The following is a 22243-nucleotide window of genomic DNA, read 5'->3' as shown; positions in this document are numbered from 1 at the left end:
GGCCCGCTCCGCTACCCACAGGGCCATGACCTATCCGAACCTAGACTCATGTCCAAATTCCTGCCCGCTCCCCGTAACCCTTAATTCCCTTTTCTACTAGGAAACTGTCTATTTCTGTTTTAAATTTATGTAATGTTGTAGCTTCGACAGCTTTTTGGGGCAGCATATTCCATGGACCTACCACCCTCTGAGTGAAGTAGTTCCTCCTCATCTCAGTTTTGAAAGAGCAGCCCCTTATTCTAAGACTATGCCCCCTAGTTCTAGTTTCACCCATCATCTGGAACATCCTCCCTGCATCCAACCGATCCAACCCCTTCATAATCTTATATGTTTCAATAAGATCGCCTCTCATTCTTCTGAACTCCAATGAGTAGAGTCCCAATCTACTCAACCTCTCCTCATATGTCCATCCCCTCATCCCCGGGATTAATCGAGTGAACCTTCTTTGTACTGACTCGAGAGCAAGTATGTCCTTTCTTAAGTATGGACACCAAAACTGTATGCAGTATTCCAGGTGCGGTCTCACCAATACCTTGTACAACTGAAGCAATACCTCCCTATTTTTATATTCTATCCCCCTAGCAATGAAAGCCAACATTCCATTGGCCTTCTTAATCACTTGCTGCACCTGCATACTAACCTTTTGAGTTTCGTGCACCAGGACCCCCAGATCCCTTTGTACTTCAGTACTTTCCAGTTTCTTGCCATTAAGATAATAACTTGCTCTACGATTTTTCCTGCCAAAGTGCATAACCTCACACTTTCCAGTATTGTATTCCATCTGCCAAATCTCTGCCCACTTACTTAGCCTGTCTATGTCCCCTTGCAGGTTTTTTATGTCCTCCTCACTCACTACTTTCCCTCCCATCTTAGTATCATCTGCAAACTTTGATGTGTTACACTCGGTCCCCTCCTCCAAATCGTTAATATAGATTGTAAAGAGTTGGGGACCCAGCACTGACCCCTGCGGAACACCACTGGTTACTGATTGCCAGTCTGAATATGAACCATTTATCCCAACTCTCTGCCTTCTGTTAGATAGCCAATCCTCTATCCATGCCAGAATATTACCCCCAATCCCGTGATTTTTTTATCTTAAGCAATAATCTTTTGTGTGGCACCTTGTCAAATGCCTTTTGGAAGTCTAAATACACTACGTCCACTGGTTCACCTTTATCCACCCTATATGTTACTTCCTCAAAGAACTCCAGCAAGTTTGTCAAACATGACTTCCCCTTCATAAAACCATGCTGACTTTGTCTTATTAAATTATGATTATCCAAATGTCCTGTTACTGTCTCCTTAATAATGGACTCCAAAATTTTACCTACCACAGATGTTAGGCTAACCGGTCTATAGTTTCCAGCCTTCTGTCTACTGCCCTTTTTAAATAAGGGTGTTACATTAGCAGTTTTCCAGTCTGCCGGGACCTTTGCTGAGTCCAGGGAGTTTTGGAAGATTATTACCAATGCATCCACAATCCCTATCGCCACTTCCCTCAAAACCCTGGGATGTAAGCCATCAGGTCCAGGTGATTTATCCGCCTTGAGTCCCATTATTTTACCAAGTACTACTTCCTTAGTGATTTTAATCGTATTTAGCTCCTCCCCCCCATAGCCCCCTGCTTGTCAAGTGTTGGGATATTCTTGGTGTCCTCTACTGTAAAGACTGATACAAAATATTCATTCAGTGTTTTTGCCATCTCCATATTTCCCACCATTAATTTCCCGGTCTCATCCTCTAAGGGACCAACATTTACTTTAGCCACCCTTTTTCTTTTTATATAACTATAAAAACTCTTACTATCTGTCTTTATATTTTTTGCTAATTTACTTTCATAATCTATCTTCCCTTTCTTAATCAATCTTTTTGTTATTTTTTGCTGTCTTTTAAAGTTTTCCCAATCCTCTATCCTCCCACTAGATTTGGCTACCTTATATGCCCTTGTTTTTAGTCGAATACTATCCTTAATTTCTTTACTTAGCCACGGATGGCTGTCTTTTCTTTTACACCCTTTTTTTCTCAGTGGAATATACTTTTTTTGGAATTTGTAAAATAACTCCTTAAATGTACACCACTGATCATGTATCGTCTTATCCTTTAACCTATTTTCCCAATCCACTTTACTCAATTCCGCTCTCATACCTTCATAGTCTCCTTTATTCAAGCTTAGCACGCTTGTTTGAGATACAGCCTCCTCACCCTCTAACTGAATATGGAATTCAACCATGTTATGGTCACTCATTCCAAGGGGATCCTTTACTAGGACATTTTTAATTAATCCTGTCTCGTTACACAGGACCAGATCTAAGGTTGCTTGCCCCCTGGTTGGTTCAGTTACATACTGCTCAAGAAACCCATCCCTAATACACTCAATGAACTCATCCTCAAGGCAGCCCTGCCCAATTTGATTCGTCCAATTTATATGATAGTTAAAATCCCCCATAATTATAGATGTTCCCTTATTACAAGCCTCAACTATTTCCTGATTGATACTCCGTCCAACCGAGTTGCGACTGTTCGGAGGCCTATATACTACACCCACTAGTGTTTTTTTCCCCTTATTATTCCTTATCTCCACCCAAACTGTTTCATTATCCTGATCCTTTGACCCAATATCATTTCTCTGTATTACAGTGATTCCTTCCTTTATTAACATAGCCACCCCACCTCCCCTTCCTTCCTGCCTGTCCTTCCTGATTGTTAAATAACCTGGTATGTTTAATTCCCAGGCATTGTCACCCTGCAGCCATGTTTCTGTAATGGCCACAAGATCATACCCATATGTAGCTATTTGTGCCTTTAACTCGTCTATTTTGTTACGAATGCTACGTGCATTCAGATAGAGAACTTTCAAATATGTTTTGTGACACTTCGTTCCTGCTATTGCCCTTTTTATTATTTTACCTTTTACTCCACACCTTCTACCCCTTCCTGACACGCTCTGGTTTTTAATTTCCCCACTGCTACCTAAGTCTTTGACCTTCTCTGTTGTCATTTTTATTATTTGCTCTCTAGGAACCTCCCCCCCACTAGTTAGTTTAAAGCCCTCTCTACAGCCCTAGTTATATGATCCGCCAGGACTCTAGTCCCAGCACTGGCCAAGTGAAGCCTGTCCCAACGGAACAGCTCCCTCCTGTCCCAGTACTGGTGCCAGTGTCCCAGGAAGCAAAACCCATTTCTCCCACACCAGTCTTTGAGCCACGCATTTAACTCTCTTATTTTATTTGTCCTAGCCAAATTTGCTCGTGGCTCAGGTAATAATCCAGAGATTATTACCCTTGTGGTTCTGCTTTTTAATTTGGCCCCCAGCTGCTCAAACTCCCTCAGCAGAACCTCCTTCCTTGTCCTATCTATGTCGTTGGTACCAACATGGACCACGACAACTGGATCCTCCCCCTCCCACTCCAAGTTTCTGTCCAGCCCAGAGGAGATGTCCTTAACCCTGGCACCGGGTAGGCAACACAGCCTACGGGACTCTCACTCTTGGCTGCAGAGAACTCTATCTATCCCCCTAATAATACTATCCCCTACCACTACAACATTTCTATTTACTCCCCCCTCTTGAATGGCCCCCCTCTCCACGGTGCTGTGGCCAGGTTGCTCATCCTCCCTGCAGCCCCTGCTTCCGTCTCCACAGGGAGTAAGAAGCTCGAACCTGTTGGACAAGAGCAAGGGCTGCGGCTCCTCAAACACTACCTTCTGGATCCCCGTACCTGCCTCACTCGTGGTCACACCGTCCTGTCCCTGACCATGGGCTACATCTGAATTAATTAACTTCATAGGTGTGACCACCTCCTGAAACACAGAGTCCAGGTACTTCTCCCCCTCCCTGATGTGTCGCAGTATCTGAAGCTCAGACTCCAGCTCATCAACACGGAGCTGGAGATCCTGTAGCAGCAGACACTTGTCACAGATGTAATCACCGTTAGCCTCAATGGGGTCTACCGGCTCCCACATCTCGCAACAGTAACACATCATCTGCTCCATTCTATGTAATTAATTATAAAAAAATTTATTTAATTAATTGGATTTAGATTAAATCAATCCCTCTAAATTACACCAGTTTAATGGTTAACCAACTGTCTCCCTTACAGCACAGACCCTAGAAAAAAACCGCCGAATTTAAGCTTGTAATAAAAAGAAGAAATACTCACCAACCAATCCAACCAATCACTTACCTGCTTCCTGGTGACGTCACTCTTGGATTATTTTTTACCTCTCTCCTCTGCTGTTGATTTGGTATGCCTCTGGTCGCTGCCGGGTTATAGCTCCTACTCCTGACCTCGCTGCTCACTCCTAGGTCCGATGGGAAGCGGGCATTTACAGCTAGGATGCGCTGCCTGTGGTCACACACCAGCTGCACATTGAGGGAATGGTAGCCCTTGCGGTTGCGGTAAACCTCGGGATTGTCTATAGGTGCCCGCATAGCCACATGCGTGCAGTCAATGGCGCCCTGCACTATGGGGAAGCCCGCGATCCTGCCAAATCCCACTGCACGCTGCTGCTGCCTCTGTTGGGTCATGGGGAAGGAGATGAACTGGTGTCTCCTCGCGAACAGTGCATCGGTGACCTGCCGGATGCAGCGATGTACGGCGAACTGGGAGATGTTCGCGATGTCCCCAGCAGCGGCTTGGAATGAGCCGCTTGCATAAAAGCTGAGAGCCACCGTGACCTTCACTTCCACCGAGAGCGACGTCCTGGACATGAGCTGTGGCTGCAAATCTGCGTGAAGCAGCTGGCAGATCTCTCCAACCACCTCCCTTCTGAAGCGCAGCCTCTTTACACAAAGTGCCGCAGACATGGTGACATAGGACACCTGCTGCCGGTATTGCCTGGGTGCGTAAGGCCTACGTTGGCGACGCCTGATGGCCCTTCTGTGTCTACGCATGGCTGCCCGTCTCTCACAGCGTCTGCGAGCCCTCCGCACATAATGCTGCAACTCAATGTTGGCCCCCCATGCAGCCCCCATAATCAAGGTCGCAACAGTGAAATCAGCAAGAGTCAAATGTCAAAGCACTGGCCAGAAGCCAGAAAGACCTCTCCTATCTTGTCCCAAATCTGGAATCTCTGTCCCTTGGTCTCTGTGTAGAAATCCAAAGCAGTGAAGTCATTGCAGCAAAATGGCTGGGCTTTATAGGTCAGTGGAGGTGCCCTTTAATTTGCGCTCCCCGAGGCCCACAGGGCCTCTGCAACGTTCCATTTTACAATTCCTAATAGCGCCACACCCACATTGGGCGGGCGCCACTCAATTTCTGGGTTGGGGCGCTAAAACAGCGTTGCGCGAGGATATGACGTCATAAGCTGCGCGCGCACCCGAGCGGGCGCTAACACTTTGCGCCGGCGCTAAATCTCAAATGAATTTGGGCGTTGGCGCAGATCGGTCTGCATTCCGGCGCTAAGGCTTTATCGACGGAAATATAGCCCTTTTTTGGCGTTAGCGCCTGGCGCAGCCAACTGAATTTCTAGGCCGGCACCTCCAACAGTGCGGTGCTCCCTCAGTACTGCCCCTCCGACAGTGCGGCGCTCCCTCAGTACTGCCCCTCCGACAGTGCGGCGCTCCCTCAGTACTGCCCCTCCGACAGTGCAGCACTCCCTCAGTACTGCCTCTCCGACAGTTCGGTGCTCCCTCAAGTACTGCCCCTCCGACAGTTCGGTGCTCCCTCAAGTACTGCCCCTCCGACAGTGCGGCGCTCCCTCAGTACTGCCCTTCCAACACTGCGGCGCTCCCTCAGTACTGCACCTCCGACAGTGCGGCGCTCCCTCAGTACCGCCCCTCCGACAGTGCGGCGCTCCCTCAGTACTGCCCCTCCGACAGTGCGGCGCTCCCTCAGTACTGCCCCTCCGACAGAGCGGCGCTCCCTCAGTACCGCCCCTCCGACAGTGCGGCGCTCCCTCGGTACTGCCCCTCTGACAGTGCGGCGCTCCCTCCCCTCAGCACTGCCTCTCCGACAGTGTGGCGCTCCCTCAGTACTGCCCCTCCGACAGTGCGGCGCTCCCTCGGTACTGCCCCTCCGATAGTGCGGCGCTCCCTCTGCGCTGCACTGGAGTGTCAGCCTAGCTTTATGTGCTCAAGTCCCTGGAGTGGGACTTGAACCCACAACCTTCTTGACCCAGAGGCGAGAGAGAGATTGGTACCCACTGAGCCACAGCTGACACTAGCTGTGAATGACAAAAGGGAGAATGGTGCGAGGCAAAAGGAGATGGTAACGGAACAAGTAAAGAAACAAAAGATGGCTCGAGAGGAGGTGTAAATGGCAATGGCAGAAACATCAACAGCTGCTGTCCGAAACAATGGGGGCGGCGGTTATGACCTGAAATTGTGAACTCGCTGTAAAGTGCCTAATTGAAAGACGAGGTGCGGCTCCTCGTTGAGCTTCGTTGGAACAATGCAGGAGACCGAGGACGGAGAGGTCAGAGCGGGAGTGGAGCGGAGAATCGAAGTTACAGGCGACTGGAAGCTCGGGGTCAGGCTGAAGGGAGGAGTTCCGCAAAGCGGTCGCCCAATCTGCGTTTGCTCGCACCAGTGTCGAGCGGGCAAAGGGTTTAATTGCCTGCGGGTAGAATTTAAAGTGAAGGAAAGAGGTAACATAACACAGATGGGATCTCAAATCAGGGATCGGGAAAGACTAAAGGTGGAATTGGCGGTCTCCGGAGATGCAGTGGAATGATGGGGAAGAGCAACAAGCGAGTGAGCAGCACAGCTCCGGCCCGCAGGCATTGAGCTAAATGTTGGGATGGAGTTTTTATACTTACCAGTATGGGGTTCCGATGAAAGACTTCCTCTTGCCCACTGAGGCAGTGAGCTCTGCTGAGACACCAAAATCAGCTGGAAGTAAAGAGACAGAGAGAGACGGTCACATTGTTCTTTCTTTCAATTCCCGAGACGCTGACTGGAGTACAGGTCCCGCGGCCACCGGCTGCCCTCCCGTGTCCCACCCAGGTTCCACCTCCTCCAAAGCCCCGTGTCCTAACTCGCACCCAGTCCCGTTCACCCATCACCCCCTGTGCTCGCTGACCTACACTGGCTCCCGGTCCGGCAACGCCTCGATTTTAAAATTCTCATCCTGGTGTTCAAATCCCTCCACGGCCTCCTCGCCCCCCTCCCTATCTCTGTAATCTCCTCCAGCCCCACAACTCTCCCTATCTCTGTAACCTCCTCCAGCCCCACAACCCTCCCTATCTCTGTAACCTCCTCCAGCCCCTACAACCCTCCCCATCTCTGTAACCTCCTCCAGCCCCACAACCCTCCCTATCTCTGTAACCTCCTCCAGCCCCTACAACCCTCCCTATCTCTGTAACCTCCTTCAGCCCCTACAACCCTCCCTATCTCTGTAATCTCCTCCAGCCCCACAACCCTCCCTATCTCTGTAACCTCCTCCAGCCCCACAACCCTCCCTATCTCTGTAACCTCCTCCAGCCCCTACAACCCTCCTTATCTCTGTAACCTGCTCCAGCCCTACAACCCTCCCTATCTCTGTAACTTCCTCCAGCCCCTACAACCCTCCCTATCTCTGTAACCTCCTCCAGCCCCTACAACCCTCCCTATCTCTGTAACCTCCTCCAGCCCCTGCAACCCTCCCTATCTCTGTAACCTCCTCCAGCCCCTATACCCCTCCCTATCTCTGTAACCTCCTCCAGCCACTACAACCTTCCCTATCTCTATAACCTCCTCCAGCCCTACAACCCTCCCTATCTCTGTAACCTCCTCCAGCCCGACAACCCTCCCTATCTCTGTAACCTCCTCCAGCCCCTACAACCCTCCCTATCTCTGTAACCTCCTCCAGCCCTACAACCCTCCCTATCTCTGTAACCTCCTCCAGCCCCTACAACCCTCCCTATCTCTGTAACCTCCTCCAGCCCTACAACCCTCCCTATCTCTGTAACCTCCTCCAGCCCCTACAACCCTCCCTATCTCTGTAATCTCCTCCAGCCCCACAACCCTCCCTATCTCTGTAACCTCCTCCAGCCCCTACACCCCTCCCTATCTCTGTAACCTCCTCCAGCCCCTACACCCCTCCCTATCTCTGTAACCTCCTCCAGCCCCTACAACCCTCCCTATCTCTGTAACCTCCTCCAGCCCCCTACAACCCTCCCTATCTCTGTAACCTCCTCCAGCCCCTACACCCTTCCCTATCTCTGTAACCACCTCCAGCCCCTACACCCCCCCAATCTCTGTAACCTCCTCCAGCCCGACAACCCTCCCTATCTCTGTAACCTCCTCCAGCCCCAGAAACCTCCCTATCTCTGTAACCTCCTCCAGCCACTACAACCCTCCCTATCTCTGTAACCTCCGCCAGCCCTACAACCCTCCCTATCTCTGTAACCTCCTCCAGCCCCTACACCCCTCCCTATCTCTGTAACCTCCTCCAGCCCCTACAACCCTCCCTATCTCTGTAATCTCCTCCAGTCCCTACAACCCTCCCTATCTCTGTAACCTCCTCCAGCCCCTACAACCCTCCCTATCTCTGTAACCTCCTCCAGCCCTACAACTCTCCCTATCTCTGTAACCTCCTCCAGCCCTACAACCCTCCCTATCTCTGTAACCTCCTCCAGCCCCTACAACCCTCCCTATCTCTGTAATCTCCTCCAGCCCTACAACCTTCCCAGATCTCTGCGCTCCTCCAATTCTGGCCTCTTGCGCATCCCCCGATTTCCATCGCTCCACCATTGGCGGCCGTGCCTTCAGCCCCTGGGCCCTGAGCTCTGGAATTCCCTCCCTAAACCTCTCCGCCTCTCTCTCCTCCTTTAAGACGCTCCTTAAAACCGACCTCTTTGACCAAGCTTTCGGTCACCCGTCCAAACATCAGGTGTCCCGGGTCCAACATTTATCTCTCAACCAACATCACTAAAACCAATTATCTGGTCCTTATCTCATTGCTGTTTGTGGGAGCTTACTGTGCACAAATTTACACCTTTCACCACCTCAGGACGTCCCAAAGCGCTTCACAGCCAATTAAGTACTTTTGACATGTCACTGTTGTAATTTAGGAAACGCGGCAGCCAATTTGTGCACAGGACACCGGGGAGAACTCCCCTGCTCTTCTTCCAATAGTGGCCGTGGGATCTTTACATACACCTGAGAGAGCAGATGGGGCCTCGGTTTAACGTCTTTTCTGAAAGACGGCACCTCCAACAGAACGTCGCTCCCTCAGTGCTGCCCCTCCGACAGTGTGATGCTCCCTCAGTACTGCCCCTCCGACAGTGCGGCGCTCCCTCAGTACTGCCCCTCTGACAGTGCGGCGCTCCCTCAGTACTGCCCCTTCGACAGTGCGGTGCTCCCTCAGTACTGCCCCTTCGACAGTGCGGCGCTCTCTCAGTACTGCCCCTCCGACAGTGCGGCGCTCCATCAGTACTGCCCCTCCGACAGTGCGGCGCTCCCTCAGTACTGCCCCTCCAACAGTGCGGCACTCCCGCAGTACTGCCCCTCCGACATTGCGGCGCTCCCTCAGTACTGCCCCTTCGACAGTGCGGCGCTCCCTCAGTACCACCCCTCCGACAGTGCGGCGCTCCCTCAGTACCACCCCTCCGACAGTGCGGCGCTCCCTCAGTACTGCCCCTCCGACTGTGCGGCGCTCCCTCAGTACCACCCCTCCGACAGTGCGGCGCTCCCTCTGTACTGCCCCTTCGACAGTGCGGCGCTCCCTCTGTACTGCCCCTCCGACAGTGCGGCGCTCCCTCAGTACCACCCCTCCGACAGTGCGGCGCTCCCTCAGTACTGCCCCTCCGACAGTGCGGCGCTCCCTCGGTACTGCCCCTCCGACAGTGCGGCGCTCCCGCAGTACTGCCCCTCCGACAGTGCGGCGCTCCCTCAGTACTGCCCCTCCGACTGTGCGGCGCTCCCTCAGTACCACCCCTCCGACAGTGCGGCGCTCCCTCTGTACTGCCCCTTCGACAGTGCGGCGCTCCCTCTGTACTGCCCCTCCGACAGTGCGGCGCTCCCTCAGTACCACCCCTCCGACAGTGCGGCGCTCCCTCAGTACTGCCCCTCCGACAGTGCGGCGCTCCCTCGGTACTGCCCCTCCGACAGTGCGGCGCTCCCTCTGTACTGCCCCTCCGACAGTGCGGCGCTCCCTCAGTACCACCCCTCCGACAGTGCGGCGCTCCCTCAGTACTGCCCCTCCGACAGTGCGGCGCTCCCTCGGTACTGCCCCTCCGACAGTGCGGCGCTCCCGCAGTACTGCCCCTCCGACAGTGCGGCGCTCCCTCAGTACTGCCCCTCCGACTGTGCGGCGCTCCCTCAGTACCACCCCTCCGACAGTGCGGCGCTCCCTCTGTACTGCCCCTTCGACAGTGCGGCGCTCCCTCTGTACTGCCCCTCCGACAGTGCGGCGCTCCCTCAGTACCACCCCTCCGACAGTGCGGCGCTCCCTCAGTACTGCCCCTCCGACAGTGCGGCGCTCCCTCGGTACTGCCCCTCCGACAGTGCGGCGCTCCCGCAGTACTGCCCCTCCGACAGTGCGGCGCTCCCTCAGTACTGCCCCTCCAACAGTGCGGCACTCCCGCAGTACTGCCCCTCCGACATTGCGGCGCTCCCTCAGTACTGCCCCTTCGACAGTGCGGCGCTCCCTCAGTACCACCCCTCCGACAGTGCGGCGCTCCCTCAGTACTGACACTGGGAGCGTCGGCCTGGATTATGGGGCTCGAGTCTCTGGAGTGGGATTCGAACCCACAACCTTCTAACTCAGGAGGCAAGAAAGAGTGCTAGGCACTGAGCCACAGCTGACATATTCGTCCTCTTGTGACTGGGACACACAAGCTGACAAACTAGGATCCCAGCACACTAGAGTATAGCCCTTATCCCCTTCTCCTTTCTCCAACTTCACCTCCCATTACTTCAGCATCAATGGAACATACGACACAGTCTTTTACCATAACCAGACATGTCCCACCTAGTTTGACATCGCCTCGATCAGTCAACAGAATATTTGCACCCTGGGGAAAACAGAACGGGATGTTAAAGACCATCAATTTTATTTTTCTGTATTTTTCGTCAACTCCCCCGCCCTCCTTCCCCAACCCCCCACCTGCCTCTCTTGGAGATACTAATTTCAGCCCGGGCAAAACCCTTCAGTACCTTGTCTAAGGGGCCAGTCTGTAGGTCAGATCCCGGACAGTGACTGCTAGCAGAATATTCCTAAGAATTAGGAGCAGGAGTCGGCCATTCGGCCGCTCAAGCCTGCTCCGCCATTCAATAAGATCATGGCTGATCTTCTACCTCATCTTCACTTTCTTGCCCGATCCCCATATCCCTTGATTCCCTTAATATCCAAAAATCTATCGCTCTCTGTCTTGAATATTCTCAACGACTGAGTCTCCACAGCCCTCTGGGGCAGAGAATTCCAAAGATTCACCGCCCTCTGAGTGAAGAAATTCCTCCACATCTCAGTCCTAAATGGTCGACCCCTTATCCTGAGACTGTGACCCCTGGTTCTAGACTCCCCAGCCAGGGGGAAACATCCTCCCTGCATCTACCCTGTCAATCCCCCTCAGAATCTTGTATGTTTCAATGAGATCACCTCTCATTCTTCTAAACTCTAGAGAGTATAGGCTCAATCTACTCAATCTCTCCTCATAGGACAGCCCTCTCATCTCAGGGATCAATCTAGTGAACCTTCGCCGCACCCCCTCTAAGGCAAGTATATCCTTCCTCAGATAAGGAGACCAAAACTGTGCACAGTATTCCAGGTGTGGTCTCACCAAAGCCCTATATATTCAATTGTGTCAGCTTCAAAAGCAAGCCCAAATCCTGTCCTCATCGACGGGGCACAAAGACCCACCTTCCAGTCGAAGTCAGGTTCAGCCTCGGCTGGAGAATTGTGTCCAATTCTGGGCACCGCACTTTAGGAAGGATGTCGAGGCTTTGGAGAGGGTGCGGAGGAGATTTACTAGAATGGTCCCAGGGATGAGGGACTTCAGTTATGTGGAAAGACTGGAGAAGCTGGGATTGTTCTCCTGAGAGCAGAGAAGGTTAAGGGGAGATTTAACAGAGGTGCTCAAAATTATGAGGGGTTTTGATGGAGTAAATAAGGAGAAAGCGTTTCTAGTGGCAGGAGGGTCGGTAACCAGAGGACACAGATTGAAGATAATCGGTAAAAGGGCGGTGGAAGCAGATTCAATAGTAACTTTCAAAAGGGAATTGGATAAATACTTGAAAAGGAGAAATGTGCAGGGCTGTGGGGAGAGAGCAGGGGGGAGTGGGACTAACTGGAGAGCTCTTTCAAAGAGCCGGCACAGGCACGATGGGCCGAATGGCCCCCTTCTGTGCTGGAGAATTCGATGAAGTCATTGGATAAGGAGCAGGAACCATGACTGTGGTTCCACCTCCCGAACCCAGGGGCCCTGAGGATAATGCTAGTCGCTACCACTGCCCCCGGCTGATATTGGCAAGCAGATACACAGAGCGGGGAACCTCCCTGGTGCGTATAGCTCATTACCAACCCAGCTGGAGCATTTACACACTAGTTTCACAGTCTCCAGATTCACCTTGATGTCTCGATGCATTTTCCCATTGCTGTGAAGGTATTGGAGTCCCTTAAAAACAAAAATTTCCTTTCAAATTAATTGTTAAATATAATCACATAATTTCTGAAAATAATAGAGTAAAGCTCCCTCTACACTGTCCCATCAAACATTCCCAGGGCAGGTACAGCACGGGTTAGATACAGAGTAAAGCTCCCTCTACACTGTCCCATCAAACACTCCCAGGGCAGGTACAGCACGGGTTAGATACAGAGTAAAGCTCCCTCTACACTGTCCTGTCAAACACTCCCAGGGCAGGTACAGCATGGGTTAGATACAGAGTAAAGCTCCCTCTACGCTCTCCCATCAATCACTCCGAGGGCAGGTACAGCACGGGTTAGATACAGAGTAAAGCTCCCTCGACACTGTCCCATCAAACACTCCCAGGGCAGGTACAGCACGGGTTAGATACAGAGTAAAGCTCCCTCTACACTGTCCCATCAAACACTCCCAGGGCAGGAACAGTACGGGTTAGATACAGAGTAAAGCTCCCTCTACACTGTCCCATCAAACACTCCCAGGGCAGGTACAGCACGGGTTAGATACAGAGTAAAGCTCCCTCTACACTGTCCCATCAAACACTCCCAGGGCAGGTACAGCACGGGTTAGATACAGAGTAAAGCTCCCTCTACACTGTCCCATCAAACGCTCCCAGGGCAGGTACAGCACGGGTTTGATATAGAGTAAAGCTCCCTCTACACTGTCCCATCAAACACTCCCAGGGCAGGTACAGTACGGGTTAGATACAGAGTAAAGCTCCCTCTACACTGTCCCATCAAACACTCCCAGGGCAGGTACAGCACGGGTTAGATACAGAGTAAAGCTCCCTCTACACTGTCCCATCAAACACTCCCAGGGCAGGTACAGCACGGGTTAGATACAGAGTAAAGCTCCCTCTACACTGTCCCATCAAACACTCCCAGGGCAGGTACAGCACAGGTTAGATACAGAGTAAAGCTCCCTCTACACTGTCTGAGAGCATGAATCTCATGGGATATAGTAGCAGGAGTCAGCCATTCGGCCCCTTGAGCCCGCTCCGCCATTCAATGAGATCATGGCTGATCATCCAAATTCAGTACCCTGTCCCTGCCTTCTCTCCATATCCCTTGATCCCTTTAGCCTTAAGAAATATATCTAACTCCTTCTTGAATATATTTAATGAATTGGCCTGAACTGCCTTTTGTGGTAGAGAATTCCACAGGTTCACCACTCTCTCTGGGTGAAGAAATTCCTCCTCATCTCTGTCCTAAATGGCTTACCCCTTATCCTTAGACTGTGACCCCTGGTTCTGGACTCCCCCACCATCGGGAACATCCTTCCTGCATCTCGTCTGTCTAGTCCTGTTAGAATCTCCCCCACCAAAATGTAAAGATAACATACCTGAAGAGTTTCCTTGCAGATGTAGGCAATCTGCATTTCCGACAGAGGACCTGTGACTGTTAAGAAAGGGTAAGACGTGTTAGAAAGTAGTCAACCAAATCCAGCCCAGTATAGCAACCACTCTACACAGATGTCTATGTGTTAGTCATTGACTGTATTGACAACTGGACATGGAGAGGGCTATATCTTACCTCTCGTCTTACAGTGGTTGCTACAGTCGTCTCATTCAATGACTACACTATCTATGAGATGACCACCTCTCGCTCAATGTCTGACGTCTTTTTCTCTGGTTAAGACGCTCAAGTAGCTCGACACCATCTAGAACAAAGCAGCCCGCTTGAACGGCAGCCCGTCCACCGCCGTCACCATCCCTTCCCTCCACCCAAGGCTCACCCGTGACTTTTATTTATATTCATTCCTGGGATGCGGGCATCGCTGGCGAGGCCCAGCATTTATTGCCCATCCCGAATTGCCCTTGAGAAGGTGGTGGTGAGCCGCCTTCTTGAACCGCTGCAGTCCGTGTGGTGAAGGTGCTCCCACAGCGCTGTTAGGGAGGGAGTTCCAGGATTTTGACCCAGCGACGATGAAGGATCGGCTGATATATTTCCAAGTCAGGATGGTGTGTGACTTGGAGGGGAACTTGGAGGTGGTGGTGTTCCCATGCGCCTGCTGCCCTTGTCCTTCTAGGTGGAAGAGGTCGCGGGTTTGGGAGGTGCTGTCGTGGTGTGTACCACCTACTGGGTGGCGCTTGCCTTTGCTATGTTAAAGGCGCTATATAAATGAAAGGTGTTTGTAGACGGACCTCTCCCCATTCCGCCTCTCTCCCTCCCCCCTCCCCACACTCCCCACTGTTCCTCCACCAGTCGGTCACCCACTTAGCGAGTGGGACGGGGCCGCTGCTGCTGTGGCGTGGAATCTAAAGGGCTAAGGTCTTGCGGGCTGGGTGTAGCGGTGCCCGCGAGTCTCGTGCCCCGTTCCGGGGAGACTCCCAGGCAATCCGGGAGGGTTGGCATTCCTACGTTCATCTTTGCCAGCCCCAGAATTCCCGGGGGCCTCCCTCCCCCACCCGAACTTCCTGATCGAAGCCGCTCACTTTGGTAGATGTCCTGTAGCGATCCTCCCCCGCAGTACTCCATGCAAATCCACATCTTATTATTCCTGGACAGGACAACACAAAGGAGACACGAGTTAATTGGCGCCCCCGTTTCGGCCCCTTTCTCGAGACTCGCGCCAGTCAGCGCGAGGGGAATACTGGCGAATAGATCACCGTGACACTTTCAGGACCTCCGCCACCTCACTCATCACAGAATCGTACTGCACAGGAGGAGGCCATTCGGCCCATCGTGCCTGTGCCGGCTCTTTGAAAGAGCTCTCCAATTAGTCCCACTCCCCCCTGCTCTCTCCCCACAGCCCTGCACATTTCTCCTTTTCCAGTATTTCTCCAATTCCCTTTTGAAAGTTACTATTGAATCTGCTTCCACCACCCTTTCAGGCAGCGCATTCCAGATCACAACAACTCGCTGCGGAAAAACATTCTCCTCATCTCCCCTCTGGTTCTTTTACCGATTATCTTCAATCTGTGTCCTCTGGTTACCGACCCTCCTGCCACTGGAAACAGTTTCTCTTGATCTACTCCATCAAAACCCCTCGTAATTTTGAACGCCTCTATTAAATCTCCCCTTAACCTTCTCTGCTCTAAGGAGAACAACCCCAGCTTCTGACAAGTACAGTGAGTGTCGACAGTTCGTTGGCCACAGAGGGCATCACAGCCAGGGCTAACCCTGCCCTCATCCCGACATCGGCCCCTGGGCTCTTCTCTGTCGAAGGTCACTGGATAGCGATCAGGAATTCTGGCTCTTTCCCCCTCTCCCCAACTCCATACCCCAGGGGCACTGTGGAGATTTGGGCAAGGAGCTGTCTCAGCACGAGCCAGGAGAGGGAGGGAAAGGGAAGGGGGGGACGCGAGGAGAAGATGAATCCCAGCCCTGGTGCCGCTGATTTCCACACGGGGGCAATGCAGCAGGTTAGCGCTCACCTGAAGTAACTGCCAAAATAGGCCACGATGTTCCGATGTTTACAGCCTTTCATCATTGTAATCTCCAGCTGAAGAGAGGACATATCATCACCTGGTGAGAGAATAGAATCAAAACACATCCATTATTGCCCCTTGAGAAGGTGGTGGTGAGCCGCCTTCTTGAGCCGCTGCAGTCCGTGTGGTGAAGGTGCTCCCACAGTGCTGTTAGGGAGGGAGTTCCAGGATTCTGACCCAGCGACGATGAAGGATCGGCCGATATATTTCCAAATCAGGATGGTGTGTGTGACTTGAAGGGGCACTTGGAGGTGGTTGTGTCCCCATTGCGCCTGCTGCCCTTGACCTTCTAGGCGGAAGAGGTCGCGGGTTTGGGAGGCGCTGCCGACAGTGCCGTGTCGGATGGCGCTATCAGTCCCGGCTAACAGCGAGTGACTGATTGATCCACACTGTGTCAGCTCGGAGTGTGAGAAAACTCCAGATCCTCCCTTCAGCCTGGGTCAGTCTGGAGACAGTCTGTAGATCTGGTACCCGAGTGACTGGTAACCTGGGTTGCCTGGTACTCTGGTCGACTGGTAATCTGGTTAACTGGCACCCTAGTTGAACTGTACCCTAGTGTGGGAGTGAAAGTGCGTATTACCCGAATAGCTCGCTATTCTTTCTGCGAGACCAGCACTCGCTGGGTTAAAAGCTGAACCCGCTTGTAAAATGGTGAAGAGGATTTTGAGGAAAGGATTTTTTCAGGGGAAAGATAACAGTAGAATGTGTAAGAGTCATTCTGAATGTGTCAACTTGATAACTCTGTTTAGGGAGGGGAAGGTTTTATTGCAGCAGTTAAACAATTAGGGCTGTTAAGTTTCTGATTGTTTAGTTTATGATGTTATTCTGTGGCATTTATATATGTATGTTTGAGGTACCATGATTTATTGATAGTAAACATGGAATGTAGTGTTCAAAGGGGAACATTTAGCATAAGAAATTATACAGGATTGCTACCAGTGCACGTGCTAGTCAGAGTAGAAATAGAAGGATATTTCAAATGAATACGTGGCTAGAGGAATGGTGCAAGGGGGAGGGATTCAAATTCCTGGGACATTGGAACCGGTTCTGGGGGAGGTGGGACCAGTACAAACCGGACAGTATGCACCTGGGCAGGACCGGGACCAATGTCCTAGGGGGAGTGTTTGCTAGTGCTCTGGGGGAGAGTTTAAACTAAAATGGCAGGGGGTTGGGAACCTGAGCAGGGAGACAGATAAAGGGAAACAAGGATAGAAGCAAAAGACAGGAAGGAGAAAAACAAAGGTGGCAGTCAGAGAAATCAAGGGTTTAAATCAAACATGGCCACAGTAAATAATAATTCTAAAAGGTGTAAGAGTGTTAAAAAAAACAAGCCTGAAGGCCTTGTGTCTTAATACGAGGAGCATTCGTAATAAGGTGGATGAATTAGCTGCGCAAATAGAGGTAAACGATTATGATTTGATTGGGATTAAGGAAACATGGCTCCAGGGTGACCAAGGCTGGGAACTCAACATCCAGGGGTATTCAATATTCAGGAAAGACAGGCAAAAAGAAAAAGGAGGTGGGGTAGCATTGCTGGTTAAAGAGGGGATTAACACAATTGAAAGGAAGGATATTAGCTCTGATGATGTGGAATCTGTATGGGTAGAACTGAGAAATACCAAGGGGCAGAAAACATTAGTGGGAGTGGTATACAGACCTCCAAACAATAATGCGGAGGTTGGGGATGGCATTAAACGGGAAATTAGAGGCGCGTGCAATAAGGGCACAGCAGTTATCATGGCTGACTTTAATCTACATATAGATTGAGCTAACCAAATTAGTGACAATACTGTGGAGGCGGAATTCCTGGAGTGTATACGGGATGGTTTCCTGGACCAATATGTCGAGGTACCAACTAGAGATCAGGCCAACTTAGACTGGGTATTATGTAATGAGAAAGGATTAATTAGCAACCTTGTTGTGCGAGGCCCCTTGGGTCGGAGCGATCATAATATGATAGAATTCTTCATTAAGATGGAGAGTGAAGTAGTTGACTCATAGACTAGGGTCCTGAATTTAAATAAAGGAAACTATGATGGTATGAGGCACGAGTTGGGTAGGATTGATTGGGGAATGTTACTCAAAGGGTTGACGGTGGATAGGCAATGGCAAACATTCAAAGAGCGCATGGATGAACTACAGAATTTGTTCATCCCTGTTTGGCATAAAAATAAAACAAAAAAGGTGACTCAACTGTGGCTAACAAGGGAAATTAGGGATAGCATAAGATCCAAGGATAGGACATATAAATTGGCCAGAAAAAGCAGTAAACCTGAGGATTGGGAGCAGTTTAGGATTCAGCAAAGGAGGACAAAGGGATTAATTAAGAGGGGGAAAATAGAGTATGAGAGTAAGCTTTCAGGGAACATAAAAACTGACTGTAAAAGCTTTTATAGATATGTGAAGAGAAAAAGATTGGTGAAGTCAAGCGTAGGTCCCTTGCAATCAGAATCAGGGGAATTTATAATGGGGAACAAAGAAATGGCAGACCAATTAAAAACATACTTTTGTTCTGTCTTCACAAAGGAGGACACAAATAACCTCCCAGAGATGTCGGGGAACATAGGGTCTAATGAGAAGGAGGAACTGAAAGAAATCAGTATTTGTAGGGAAATGGTGTTAGGGAAATTGACGGGATTGAAGGCCGACAAATCCCCAGGGCCTGATAATCTACATTCTAGGTTACTTAAGCAAGTGGCCCTAGAAATAGTAGATGCATTGCTGGTCATCTTCCAAAATTCGATAGACTCTGGAACAGTTCCCATGGATTGAAGGATAGCTAATGTTACCCCACTATTCAAAAAAGGTGGTTGAGAGAAAACGGGGAATTATAGACCGGTAAGCCTGACATCGGTAGTGGGGAAAATGCTAGAGTCCATTATAAAAGATGTAATAGCAGAGCACTTGGAAAACAGTGACAGGATCGGACAAAGTCAACATGGATTTACAAAAGGTAAATCGTGCTTGACTAATCTACTGGAATTTTTTGAGGATGTAACTGGTAAAATAGATAAGGGAGAACCAGTGGATGTGGTGTATTTGGACTTTCAGAAGGCTTTCGATAAGGTCCCGCATAAGAGATTAGCGTGTAAAGTTAAGGCACATGGGATTGGGGCAAGGTACTGACTTGGATAAAGAACTGGTTGGCAGACAGGAAGCAAAGAGTTGGAATAAACGGCTCTTTTTCTGAGTGGCAGGCAGTGACTAGTGGGGTACTGCAGGGATCGGTCCTGGGACCCCAGGTATTAACAATATATATTAATGATCTAGACGAGGGAACTAGATGTAATATCTCCAAGTTTGCAGACGACACAAAGCTGGGTGGGCGCGTGTGCTGTGAGGAGGATGCCAAGAAACTCCAGTATGATTTGGACAGGTTGGGTGATTGGGCAGAAGCATGGCAGATGCTGTATAATGTGGATAAATGTGAGGTTATCCACTTTGGTGGCAAAAACAGGAAGGCAGATTATTATCTGAACGGTAATAGATTGGGAGAAGGGGAAGTGCAACGAGACCTGGGTGTCCTTGTGCACCAGTCGCCGAAGGTAAGCATGCAGGTGCAGCAGGCGGTTAAGAAGGCAAATGGTATGTTGGCCTTCATAGCGAGAGGATTCGAGTACAGGAGCAAGGATGTCTTGCTGCAGTTGTACAGGGCCTTGGTGAGACCACACCTTGAGTATTGTGTGCAGTTTTGGTCGCCTTATCTGAGGAAGGATGTTCTTGCCATGGAGGGAGTGCAGCGAAGATTCACCAGGCTGATACCTGGGATGGCAGGAATGTCGTATGAGGAGAGATTGGGTCGATTGGACTTATATTCGCTGGAGTTTAGAAGAATGAGAGGGGAATCTCATTGAAGCTTATAAAATTCTAACGGGACTAGACAGACTAGATGGCCGGGGAGTCCAGAACCAGGGGTCACAGTCTAAGGATAAGGGGGAAGAAATTTAGGACTGAGATGAGGAGGAATTTCTTCACCCAGAGAGTGGTGAACCTGTGGAATTCTCTACCACAGAAGGCAGTGGAGGCCAATTCATTAAATATATTCAAGAAGGAGTTGGATATATTTCTTAAGGCTAAAGGGATCAAGGGATATGGGGAGAAAGCAGGGACCGGGTACTGAATCTGGATGATCAGCCATGATCTCATTGAATGGCGGAGCAGGCTCGAGGGGCCGAATGGCCGCCTCCTGCTCCTATCTTCTATGTTTCTATGTAAGGGAACACTGTTCAGCAGCACGCTCACACTGGAACCACGGATAGTGTGTGTCTCAGCATCTCCCATATGTTCAGGTAGGATGAAAGGACTTGTGCACTCATACCGGCTGTGGATAGTGTGAGGTTTCAACAATGACCTGATCCCGCATCACTGAGTGTGCGTGGAATCTGACGTTTAAAGCAACGAATCGAAAAAGAAAGCAGCCCCGCACCTAGTTTGACTGGTGCCCTGGTTGAGTTGTACCCTGGTTGGCAAGTATCCTGGTTGACCAATACCCTGGTTGACTGGTGTCCTTATTGATTGACAACTTACCGGGATCCAGTTTAATGATCTTGATAGCTGACAGTTCACTGCTCTCTGTGTTCCGAGCCTGGGGAATGGAAGGGATTGAAGTTAACAGCAGAACCTGTGATATTCATCCTTCCTCCACACAACGGAGATACAATGGGTGAGCAGGTGGGAGATCAGGAGTTTCTCATTCATCTTACTCACAGCCTGGGACTTCTCAACGTATCTCAGGTGAGTAGCAGGAACCACAGTGCAGACACCATGAGTGTTCTGCCTTATAATTGCAGGAGTTTTGTTTTGTTGCCACCAGTAGGTGGCAGTAAATGGAAATGGCCAGTAGGGTCACTCAACAGGAAGTAGTATAGTGATAGCAAACAAAGAGGTCACATCAGCATGGAGCGTGCTGCAAGTTAATCTGCTGTAATCTTACATTGTTACGCCTTCGAAAGCATTGCTTGTGAGTTGAATGGTTTCATTACATATTCATGTTTAGATGTTAGTTATATCTCATGTATGTAACAAGGTGCATTTCTTTCTTTTTTCTTTCTCAGTTTTACTCCAACCCAATGCAACTGATTTGTATTGTTTCATTGACCTCATGCAAGTGTGGCATTATTAAACACCGGAGCTTGGACGCTACATCCTGACTCCCATGTCGTTATTGAAAGGAGTTTGGCTGGCTGTCTAACTGCGTACAGACACATACACATAGGGAGGACAGTACAGTAAAAAGGCAAGTCATCAGCTGGCGCAACAAGCAACATTCGCAGTGCAGCACGGTGCAATCATGGACGGCAAGAGCTTCCAAGACGAGCAGAGACCTGTGACCAGCTCAAGAAGTACACGCTCATCTAGATCATCAACAGCCAGTGTAGCAGCAGCTAGAGCCTGGGCTAAAGCTAAAGCGGCACAGGCTCGCGTGACCTTTGCTAAAAAGGAACTGGCTGTGAAGAAAGAGAAGGTCCGACTACAAGCAGAGGCTGCTACATTGGAGAAAGAGAAGGTCCGACTACAAGCAGAGGCTGCTACATTGGAGAAAGAGAAGGTCTGACTACAAGCAGAGGCTGCTACATTGGAGAAAGAGAAGGTCCGACTACAAGCAGAGGCTGCTACATTGGACACCACGCTGGAGGCACTACACATTGAGAAAGAAGCAGCTGCCGCTACTGCTGAGGCGGAGATATGGGAAGCGGCACTAGAAGCAGAGGTGGGAGAGCACCGCAGCATTGCTCGTCCTGCATCACCTCAAAGCACTGAGAGGCGGACAAGCGACTATGTCCAGGAACAGGCTAGGACACGCACAGACATCTCCTCCTTCCCAAACTTTGAACCATTGCACAAGAACACGGAATCGCCATCACCAGCCCAACATGAGGTCACTCAGGTGGATCATTCACGCTACACTGATGACGACCCCTTGTTATTGACGACTGGTCACACGAAGGAGAGTTTGCAGCGCTCCCGAAGGAACCTGTGCCTCAATCCGCTGCTCCCAACCACTTGGAAGGTACTTATGCCAAAATTCCACACATCAAAAAAGAACCCTTTTCAAAGGCTAGAACAGGTCACCCGGCATGGCAGTCTCCCATCCAATCGCAGCCCTTCCGATGCGATCATACTCTGGCAACCCATGCACAGACTCCTAATGTGACAGGCATTGCCCAATATTTGGCACGTAGAGAACTTGTAAGGACAGGTCTCACAAAATTTGATGACAAGCCAGAGAGTTTTCGAGCATGGCAGTCATCC

General features: G+C 50.6%; 1 protein-coding gene across 5 annotated transcripts in view; it reads right to left on the bottom strand.

Moving 5' to 3' along the window:
- Window positions 1-22243, bottom strand: part of map4k2 (mitogen-activated protein kinase kinase kinase kinase 2) — a 143992-nt gene that overhangs the window by 87220 nt on the left and 34529 nt on the right. For all 5 annotated transcript variants that reach the window (XM_085976307.1, XM_085976308.1, XM_085976309.1 and 2 more), the window contains exons 2-8: window positions 20519-20576; window positions 15938-16028; window positions 14996-15060; window positions 13903-13958; window positions 12487-12534; window positions 10893-10935; window positions 6757-6829 (exon numbers count right to left, since the gene is read on the bottom strand). In XM_085976307.1, the coding sequence (XP_085832433.1) occupies window positions 6757-6829; window positions 10893-10935; window positions 12487-12534; window positions 13903-13958; window positions 14996-15060; window positions 15938-16028; window positions 20519-20576 (434 nt within the window). The remainder of the gene's footprint in view (window positions 1-6756; window positions 6830-10892; window positions 10936-12486; window positions 12535-13902; window positions 13959-14995; window positions 15061-15937; window positions 16029-20518; window positions 20577-22243) is intronic.

This window comes from Somniosus microcephalus, unplaced genomic scaffold (assembly GCF_052327205.1).
Source record: "Somniosus microcephalus isolate GS21.2 unplaced genomic scaffold, FLI_Smic_1.0 unresolved_chr2, whole genome shotgun sequence".
NCBI lineage: Eukaryota > Metazoa > Chordata > Chondrichthyes > Squaliformes > Somniosidae > Somniosus > Somniosus microcephalus.
The sequence above is the reverse complement of the archived record's forward strand: the minus strand, read 5'-3'. Positions and strand labels throughout refer to the sequence as shown.